At 36.9% G+C, this 10,239-nt stretch overlaps 2 protein-coding genes across 3 annotated transcripts in view; both read right to left on the bottom strand.

Annotated features, from left to right (window-relative positions):
* The window catches only part of LOC107551445 (sarcoplasmic/endoplasmic reticulum calcium ATPase 2), a 27,137-nt gene extending 20,336 nt beyond the window's left edge, over positions 1–6,801 (bottom strand). Inside the window, exons 1-6 of the mRNA XM_016233051.1 lie at positions 6,351–6,801; positions 5,443–5,562; positions 5,289–5,306; positions 4,933–5,015; positions 3,069–3,173; positions 2,801–2,939 (exon numbers count right to left, since the gene is read on the bottom strand). Coding sequence (XP_016088537.1) covers positions 2,801–2,939; positions 3,069–3,173; positions 4,933–5,015; positions 5,289–5,306; positions 5,443–5,560 — 463 coding nt within the window. The 5' untranslated portion in view covers positions 5,561–5,562; positions 6,351–6,801. The remainder of the gene's footprint in view (positions 1–2,800; positions 2,940–3,068; positions 3,174–4,932; positions 5,016–5,288; positions 5,307–5,442; positions 5,563–6,350) is intronic.
* A 1,443-nt stretch (positions 6,802–8,244) lies between these two features.
* On the bottom strand, positions 8,245–10,086 carry pold4 (DNA polymerase delta 4, accessory subunit). Of its 2 annotated transcripts, none has more exons than XM_016233072.1 (5): positions 9,563–10,086; positions 9,053–9,154; positions 8,802–8,891; positions 8,498–8,609; positions 8,245–8,383 (listed from the first exon to the last, which is right to left on the bottom strand). In XM_016233072.1, exons 2-5 carry the CDS (start codon positions 9,150–9,152, stop codon positions 8,359–8,361), a joined length of 327 nt encoding a protein of 108 aa, XP_016088558.1. In that variant the 5' UTR covers positions 9,153–9,154; positions 9,563–10,086; the 3' UTR covers positions 8,245–8,358. The 2 variants fall into 2 exon arrangements, with proteins under 2 accessions (XP_016088558.1, XP_016088549.1); XM_016233063.1 differs by having other exon boundaries at positions 9,583–10,084.
* Positions 10,087–10,239: the final 153 nt, after the last annotated feature.

Genomic DNA, 10,239 nt, shown 5'->3' with positions numbered 1-10,239 from the left:
CCCCACCCCACCCTTTTCTCCCACTTCGCTTCATGTCACTACACAGTCCTATCTAAATAAAGGCAAAAATGCCAAACAAACAAAAAAACACAGAAATCTTTAAGAAAATTTTATTTTTATATTGAATATTTATTTATATTATTGACTGTGCTCTGATATGTTAATTACATACAAAAGGACCCCTGTAGCATTTCTGCAACACTCAGAAATTTAAAAAAAAAAAAAAGTCTATACTGGGATGTTTTTCTATCACTAAATGTTGGGAATTGAGAAAAAAAAAGGTATTATTTAATTGCTTTAATACTCTTTTGCTACAGTGGGACTCTGAGGTTTAAACTACAATACTGCTGATTAGCACCCCATACTTTACCATCTATCTTTAGAAACCAATGTCAGTCAAGATACAGATCGACGCAAAAAAGCCATCAACCTTATTTTTATTCATTAGCTTTGGGATTCTTAGAATAGAACTTTGAGTGGAGGGCCAAGAAAATTCTGAGGCTTTCTGTCAAATCTGATACTAAAGACCACAAAAAACTAAAAAAATTGGTAAAATAAAAATACATCATGTATTATCAGCATAATAGCTTGAGTGATTGACTAAACTAAAAGAAGTTTATATTGTCATTGTCACAAATTTGCTTATTTGATTAGTGGCATCATTTCATTTATTTTAAACTATTTAAAATCCTCCCTGTGACCCTACATAGGACGGGAATGGATAGACGGATGGATGAGTGATTCAAATCTTAAAACAATCGTTTTTTCAGGTTTAAATTCGATTTTGAATACTCAGATTTTCAGTGTATGTACATGTATGTAAATGAATAAGAGATTTACTTTGAAGTGACCAAATGATAATTGCAAATGCAGCTGCAAAGGAGAGTCAAATTAGGTTGATTGCCAATTAGCAGCAAGCATCAGCTATAAATGGTTTCAGACAATTAAGACTTTGATGTGAGTTTTCAAAGCAACATGAAGCAACTAACAGAGTTCCAAAGATGCCAAGTGCTACAGTTGCAGGTGCGTCAGTTATGACAGAATGCAGCACATTTAATGCGTCCAGGGAAACAGCCTATAAAAATAACATGCGCAAATAAATCTGGAAAAACTTCACTGAGGCAAAAGGAACTGTGGCTGCAAGTCACAGCTCACCAACAATAATGGTAGGACAGTGCAATGCATAACTGGCCTAAGACCGGAGCATAATATCAAAAATGTAAACCGCATTTAAAACAAACCTCATAAACCTGGAATTTCTGGCAGTGGCAGGTTTATTAATGCAAAAGAATACATAACCTGTTTAAAGGTGACATATCATGAAAATCTGACTTTTCCAGATTTTAAGTGCTATAGGTCCCTGGTGCATCTACCAACCAAGAAAACGTAAAAAAGATTAACCCAGTAACTTTGTTTTGGCAAGCCTTTTTCTGCAAGCGTCTGAGAAAACAAGCGCGTCTGATTTCGCTCCCTTGGTGACGTGGCAAAGGGATCTAATTATAATATTACCGCCCCTTAATCTGTAAGTTTACACACCCACGACGCCGACAACGGTGTACTAGCTCTAACGCCATGGCGAAAGTTTGAGCAAAACATGCTAACTGTTCTGTCTTTGGCAGCACAACACAATTTACAGTCTCAGCCTCAGAGGAGACAAGAGAGCAGTGGATTTATTGATTTATTTAAATGTATATTGCTGCTGCCACACAGATCTAAATAAACATGCAATATATTTCCAAGCTGTTTACCTTCACAGACATAACCGACTGTTTTTTATAACTATGTATGTGTTTTTACCATAAACTTGTGTGTGATTGAGAAGTTAGTTTAGTACTCCCATGCTGTGTGACAGCCGCTTTCTGTACGTGTGCTTCAGATGTGTGTTCTCAGAAAACCGTATATTAGAAGTTTAAACTCAAATGGTTTAAAACGCATGATTTCAGCGCGATAAACATGATAATCAGAACCAAAACAGATGTTTTTTTAGCAGGTCCGAGCTGTAATGGCACAGCTCTGTTCTGGAAAAGGGGGCGGGGTGCAGCAGCTCATTTGCATTTAAAGAGACATGGTCAAAAAACAGCGTGTTTCTGCTTCCACTCAAAATAGGCATTTTCAAAATGATATAATAAATGATCTGTGGAGTATTTTGAGCCGAAACTTCACAGACACATTCTGGGGACACCAGAGACTTATATTACATATTGTAAAAAGGGGCATAATATGTCTCCTTTAAAGAACCTAAAATAAAAAAAATGTTAAATGATGAGAAATTTTTCATAAAGTCTGGAGAAACCCACATAGTCTTGCCAAATTTTAAATATGGTGGGGACCTGTGATGTTTTGGGCAGCAGTCTCACGGAAGTCATTCCTTCAGATAATCAATGTGCGTGGTTTTTGGAAAGAATCAAACTATGCCAAACATGTATTTAACAATACGTTGCCTAACTGTGGGAACAGCTGGCTATTTTCTTGAGAAACATCCTTAATGCATTTGAGTCAGACTGTGCTAGGCAGTTTTGACTGGTTTTTACAAACAATCAGAACACAGCCATCTCTCAGCAATGTCCTAAAATTATCTCCAGACACAGAGTGGACTTCTCTTTTTTTTTTTCCGGAAACACTGGCACATCCATTTCATTTTCATTTCTCTTACTCCAGCCTCTAAGAAACAAATGATGAAAGGCAACTCGGACATAAATGAAACACATCAGCATACAACTACAAAAAAATCTCTCATTAAATACATTTTATTTTGGCAAATAAAAAAAAAGTGATGTAGAAATCTAGCTCTCATTCTTACCAGCCACCTCCACAATGTCTCCAGGCACAATGTCCCTGGCTCTGACCCTCTGAACACTCTTCCTGTCCTGTCTGTACACCTTCCCCATTTCAGGCTCATATTGTTTTAGGGCTTCAATGGCATTTTCTGCATTACGCTCCTACAGATTCATACACACAGTGAGTTGTAATTTCTAGCAAATCGTCCTGCATTATCATCTCATCCAAAGACATCATATATTTTATATTAACATATTTAAAAGGTATTTAACAATTTGCACAGACTGTACCTGCCACACTCCTACAATGGCATTGGCAATAAGAATGAGGAGGATGACAAATGGCTCTACGAAGGCTGTGATTGTTCCTTCACCTTCCTCAAACCAGGCCAGAGTCTGAAAGACAGAGAGAATATGTAATGCAAAACATGGGCAGTGCAAATTTTTAACAATAGAATGTAAACCATGTTACTATGCAAAAGTTACACCAGATTCACAACAACTGCATAGACACATTCATTTCCATTTAAAAATCTAAATTATTCTAAATAAGGCTTTAAGTTGGTTCTAAATTTTATCTTAAATTTAGTGCAAACTATTTTTGTGTGAACATTTGTTTATGCAAAGCTTGTGACTGCAAACCAGGCTTTTATTTGTAACTCTGTGCAAGAATTAAACTAATGATTATACACAAATTTTTTATTGAACTAAAGCATTATTTTAGTTAGTATGTATTCTTAAAACAAGGATAACAAAGATTTGAATTTATATGCATTTAAAATATATTTGAAAAAAAATGTGTAAAGAAGACATTTAAAAAGAATTGGGCAAAATTAGCAATTAGAACTGCATAAACAATGCCAATTAATGGGTTTAAATGGGCATTAATGTTTTTTTTTAATTGAATACTGAAATATATCTTTTTTTTTTAAAGAGGTCATATGATGTTGCTAAAAAGAACATTATTTTGTGTATTTGGTGTAATGAAATGTGTTTATGTCAGGCATGACGAAGCAGATATTGTCCTCTTTTGGAAGGCCAAACAAAGTAGTTTCGCTTTCACAACGAAGCACAAAGCGCCTTCACGACATGGCGTAACAATACTACAGCGAGAATAAAAGTTACGCCTTCTTTCTTTGCGTGAACATTTGGGCGGTGTTATGCAAATCTTCCCAGATAGTGACGTAGGTATGTGGGGGCGTGTTAAAACGAGCCGTTTTAGGTAGGCGTGGTTGACTCTTAACTTTTATAAAGAATATCTCTTCAGATTTGAGACTTTAGTCTTTGCAACTTTACAGATCTTCTTTATGCACCAAGAGCTTGTAACACTCCAAAGAGAAAGGAAAAATTTTACTCGCATCATATGACCCCTTTAATAAAATTATAGTCTAAATATGAAACTAAAACCGCCAACAGGTGGCGGCAAGACAGGCCAAGCGAGTTATTCAATGATCCATTCAACCAATTCACTCAAATGACTGATTCATTCAAAAACAAAGCTAGTGACCGTCTTTATGAATGGCTTACTGAATCATCAGCTCACTCAATTTGTTAAAAATGAAACATCTCTGTGTTGAGGCATTGTCTTGTGGTGTGTTTTACTATTTTTGTTGGCGAAGTTGAGCAAAAACAGACGATACTGACAATACTGTGTCTAAAATGTAACACAATATTAACTTATTGTTTATTGAACTGTTCCCTAAAATCAATATTATATTTGCAATCATACAGATATTCGAGAAAAAACACTCTTGCTTGTGTGATATGCTTAACGATAATTATGGCATCATATCTTGAATTTTAGGGGCATGTAACACTGCATTCTAATAGACTACATCATGCAGTCAGTCGTCATCCTGCATCATATTTGTCAACAACTGTTGCATGCAATGTAAGATCACATACAGCTCTGGGCCGGGCAAAGGTGCGTTAAATACGTTAATAATTTCAACACAATACTTTTTCCAAAAATAATTGAACCAGATAGATAGATAGACAGTTGGCAGTAGTATTTGTGGATGAATGAAGATTGCTAGAGTTTTGTAGAATTAATGCATCTGTGTTTGGTATCTATGAATGTGCAAAGCTTGTGCTATTGTTCTGTGCCAGCACTACTCTTGTGTGAGAGTAAACACAGTCTTTGATTTATACTTACAAAGGAAATACAGGCGGCAAGGAGGAGAATCCGAACTAGCAGATCCTCAAACTGCTCCAGAACAAGTTCCCATAGTGACTTACCTGTAAACACAACAAAAAATTGTGTAAAAATGTAAAAACCTTTACAAATACATCTTTAATATGTATACATCTTTAACATTCAATCAAGATCTATTTAGCTACAAACAGAGTGCAAACCTCATCCAACCTCCTCAAGGGAATCCAATAATAACTAATTATCTACACAACCATGCCATCTCCCATGCAACAAAGGTAAGCTCAGAGAGACTTTTAACTTTGAGAATATGATGAAAGATCTGCTAATAATTACACAAACCCAAGGGAGCAGCTCACCTTCTTCTGCAGGTAACTCTGTGGCACAGGATATAGCAAAGTAAAAGAAAAATGGGCAGAAGATCAAATATAAAGGTTAAATGAAATCTCATCATTACATTTTCTGTTGTTCATAATGCTCAAAACAGTTGTATTTATGCAAGAGATGTAGTACCATTGGGGCCCCAGCTTTCTCTGCTCTTCCTTAATTGCTCAGAGCTCAGTCCCGTTGTCTCGTTGACACCGAAATATCCCAGCACCTCCTCAACCGTCTTTGTATGGGCATTGTCCATCCCTGCAAGAAAATAATACATCTTAAAATCTAATTCCATCATCATTTACTCAGCCTTGTGTTACCATACAAAAAATGACAACCTTCCCATGTAAAAATCATAGTCGCCATCACTGTCCACTTTGACTGCATGAACAAAAGAAACAATGAAAGTGATTTGTGACTAAGTCTTCCTGTCTGACATCTTCAGGTTTGGACCAACACGAGGGATTAAAAATGTCATATTTTCATTTTTATCTGAATTATACCTTCCATTTTCAAACGAGACTCTTTCTAGAGGGAACTTTCGATATTAACAAAAAGCACAGTATCCTAACATAAACGTAACGTAACTACAGTAAACACGTGTGTGCACTTGTTGTGTATCTATGATTACCTGCCTGCCTAAAAGACCCAGGATATTATATTTTCATGAAACTGTATTAGGACGCGAAACTACTGCGCACCTGTTACTCTGCGTTACCTGCGTTTAGTTATTATGATGACTTTCTGAATAGAACCATTCAAGATAATATTTAACTCGATAGGTCTCACACATAAATATCCGAGGCTAAATGTTTCGGTTCATTGTATGCCAATGACGATGCAAATGTAAATAATAGCGAGTGATTACAAGCTGTGAATTGTGTATTTTCCTGTCAAGTTTGACTAACAGCTGACTGAGCTGACTCAGCTGACACACCGCTGATCAGATTCCCTCTAACTGACTGATCCTGCAGGCACTGTGATCGATCACCTCCCAGTCTACTGTATTATCAGACACAGCATGATGCCGACAACACCTTACTCACCAGTTAAACTGTAATTCGGTCCTCTGCAAACCAATAACTTCCGTTACACCAAACCGATATGCTAAACCGCGACAAGAGAGAATATATCCCAGTTACAACCCAATGCGGTGTGCTATTGTAGATCGATCTGCTGATGAAATCCAATCGGGCAGAGAGATCGCACTGCAGCGCTGCTCAAGGCAAATGCTGATTTTCTGCTATGCGTTTTCCTTCCGATTTCAGCATGATCCGGAATATTATACAAAAATAATTCACTGCGGGATGAATGATTGATTTTTTTTTTTAGTAGATTTTCGACGCTATCAAGTCTTCTTGAATGTACCGGTAGTATTTAAAATGGCCAAACCGATGCTGTAATCCGCCGCTACCTCCTATCTACATAACCGTCGCTTTATTTAATACTAGGTCACTGAGCGACATTATTACCGTAGGTGCTTCAGTCGCAGCATCGATGGGCAGCGCTGCAGCCAATGATCAATCAAAACATCAGCCGGACAGATAGAGTGGACAAATCAGCTTCGTTCTTCTACTGATAGTCCCGCCTACTCGTTCTTGCTGCAGGAGGGCGGGGCTTCCACCCGCACTGTGGCTTTCTGTTTAACCAGTGACCGTTGCGTGCGACAGTATAATTTATATTTACATAAACCACTCAGGCTACGTGAATGTTAAGTGACGCTGTTGTGAACCAATGAGAAACAGCTCTAACCGAAGAGGCGGGACAACGTCGCTTGGGTCAATAATCCAGCCCCTCCCCCGCATCCATCTGTCACTCAAGGAAGGTATATTGTGGCTAATGACGCGCTCGCTTGTGAATACTAGCACCATAAGTGTATGAGGTAATATTGTTTGTTCAATGCATATTTTGTATGAACAGTTGTTTATTTGCTATTAATAAAAAAAATAAAAAAAACTTCCGCCATAGGTCACGCCCCCCGATGACGTCAACGAGCGGGTCGGAGATATTTCCCGAACCTTCTCAAATAACAAATAAATACTTATCAAAGGAGAAAAAAATAAAGGTCGATATGCAGAACCAGCAAATATGTTCAAACCCATAATCCACGTCGACGTGAAAATATTATAATGAATTCCAGTCGAACACGCAGGTTGATGGAGTGGAGAGGGATCTGACCTATTTCAATGGTTGCCATAATTATCTGCCCCTAATTAATATCATTCTCGAGAGGGACTGTTGTAATTCCTGCATGCATATGTTACATATACATATGCCTTACTGTAAAAGCTATTTTAACAGCTAGAAGTGCAAAAAATGCAATTGTATATTGAGTGATCAATAACATGTATCTGTGAAATTAAATCAAAGTGTTTTTTTTTAAATAAACTTTGTTAATTTGGAAATATTGCAGCACACAGCACAGGGGATCTTTAGCCATAAAAGTTGCTCTCTGAGTATTTCACAAACAAGTGGGCCTATATAGAATTATAATAAAGCATAAAACGGTGCATTTGTGTGTAGCATGCCCATTTTCAATTCCATATAATTAATTTTAAAAGCACCAGTAAAGGTGATCATTATTAATCGATCTGTTAAACAATAATGCTTTTGCTAAATTGTTTGGGATCCATTTAAGCATTTGAAGTTCACCGAATGATGCTAAAATATTGTCGGATAAGAACTTATTTGTACATGTTGTTCATAAGTAGGCCTTTTAACTTTTCAATTTGTGGTTTAAGATTATAAGGTACTTACAAAATGTAAATGTAACACAAATGTATAAAAAATGACAGAATATACAAATAAGATAAAAAATAGAATAAGTAAAATAGAATAAATAAAAAAGGCATATAAGGATATATGTGATTGATATTGTTATGCATATAGAGCAGGTGCACAGAGAGTAAACCATGACTCAACAATAACCTTTGAGTATAAAATGTTTAATGAAATGTAGTGTAATAAACAACAAAGCAAACATATTAGAACATATCAAACACTACAAAAGTATTTCTTCATTTCTCATCTTTCTGTCTTTTCTCCATCAGTTTTTCAGAGGGGATAGTCACACCAGAGACTGAAACAGAGAAAGAAAATGAGCATTATAATGACAGGCTTCGGCTGGTTTTTGATTGTATCTGCATGTGTAAAAGGGAGAGAGAGAGAGTATGTGATTGCATATTAGTAATACCTCTGTGTGTACTCTGGGTCAGTGCTCTCCTTCAGTAAAATGTCTTTAATCTCCTGCAGGGGATTCAGCCCATGCAGTGCTGCCCTCTCCCATCTCTGCAGTCGACTGATCCCTAACACACACACACACACACACACACACACACACTATTATATATTAGTTTCATCTTGAAAAGAATTAAAGAGCTCAAAGTGACACGGCTGATACATTTCAGGATTTTATTGCTTTACAGACTACAGACACCACAAAAAAATAATGACATAAAGTTGCACATAGAGATTGATTAGTAAAATGAATAACGCACCTGTGCATGGTCCGAATTTCCAGTCCAGATCAAACTTCTTCAGTTCTTGTAGATCTTTTTCTCTTTCACTCAGTTGTGGGGGCTCAGGTTCTGGTAAGTTATAACATTGTTATAAATGCTGCTGCATCACTGGTGCATTTGCATGCGCCCCTAAATAATTTGCACAGTTTAGGAATATGATGACATATTGCAGATCTCTGCTTTCACTGAAATATGCACATACACACACAGAAACAAACATCCTGTCCCACCTGCTACTGGCGGTGAAGGAGACTTGTCTCTCTTGCCCCCTCTCCTTGCCTTCTTCACAACCTTGAAGGTGTCGGTTATGAGGCCACGCTTAGGCGTCATATCTAAAAATAAAGAACAGTGAGTAACACATTAGTTTACTTGAACTAACAATGAAACATATTATGTAGTTAACTAAAGTCATACAGGTTTCCATCATGAGGATAAGTCTAAATCATTCATCTTCAGCTCATTCATCAAGAATGTTGTAAATGCATAATGTTATTGTATACACAACACTTGTGTTTTATTCATTTTGTTAATAGGAAACATCGCAGCAGCGTACAGTAAAGTATATCTTTAGTCAAAGATGCTCACGTATGTGACAAAGTAGCCTACAAATTATTCATTTTGTGTAGAGTTTTAAAAAAGCATTAAAATGACCAGTAAAGGCAATTTTTATTTATCGATCGATCGAACACTGCTTCCGACTGGACTAAAGCTTTTATAAAATTGCACGTGCATCCCCTTACATATGAAATTCACAGCATACCTGAATGCTGCTAGGATGTTGTCGTACGATAAATTACTTGCCAACGTTGACAGCAGTCTTCATCAATTAAGCCTTTTAACTTTCGCTTTGTGGCTCGATCGTTTACAAAACAGACGGACATTCAATAGGAAGGGCGGGGCTACGCACAGAGCGTGATGGCGTCATGACGAACGCGTTAAGCGCCGCGCTCCGCAAATCTACGCACACGGGACTCGGCTTTGATCCTCTCGCCGAATAACAATAATACTGATTCAAATATCGCACATATTTCATTTTCTATGCCATAAAAGTGTTCGATTTAAAAGTAGGTACTGTCAATTTAAAATGTGTCGTTCGTCACAAAAACAGAAACACACTAGCCGCTTTTGAATGCCAGAATAGGGTAGCTTCGCTAGCTCCATTTATTTGTTTAGATTTAGAAAAAAAAAAACATTTGAGATGCCTCTCCAATATATTCAGACGTATTTTATAGCACAAAGCTAAATGACATCCAAATCATGCCGCCTCAATGTCAATTACTAAATTTGTTAATGGGAGAGTAAAAATATTTTTAAAACGTACACCGTTCAAACTAGGCTACTTATGTTGAAGTGTTTGGGATGTGGCTTTTAATGATGAGACCTTTTTTGTATATAACAATTTGGATATAGATTTATC

This window comes from Sinocyclocheilus grahami, unplaced genomic scaffold, assembly GCF_001515645.1.
Source record: "Sinocyclocheilus grahami isolate Dianchi unplaced genomic scaffold, SAMN03320097.WGS_v1.1 scaffold17.1, whole genome shotgun sequence".
Classification (NCBI taxonomy): domain Eukaryota; kingdom Metazoa; phylum Chordata; class Actinopteri; order Cypriniformes; family Cyprinidae; genus Sinocyclocheilus; species Sinocyclocheilus grahami.
This window is presented reverse-complemented; position numbering and strand designations above follow the sequence as displayed.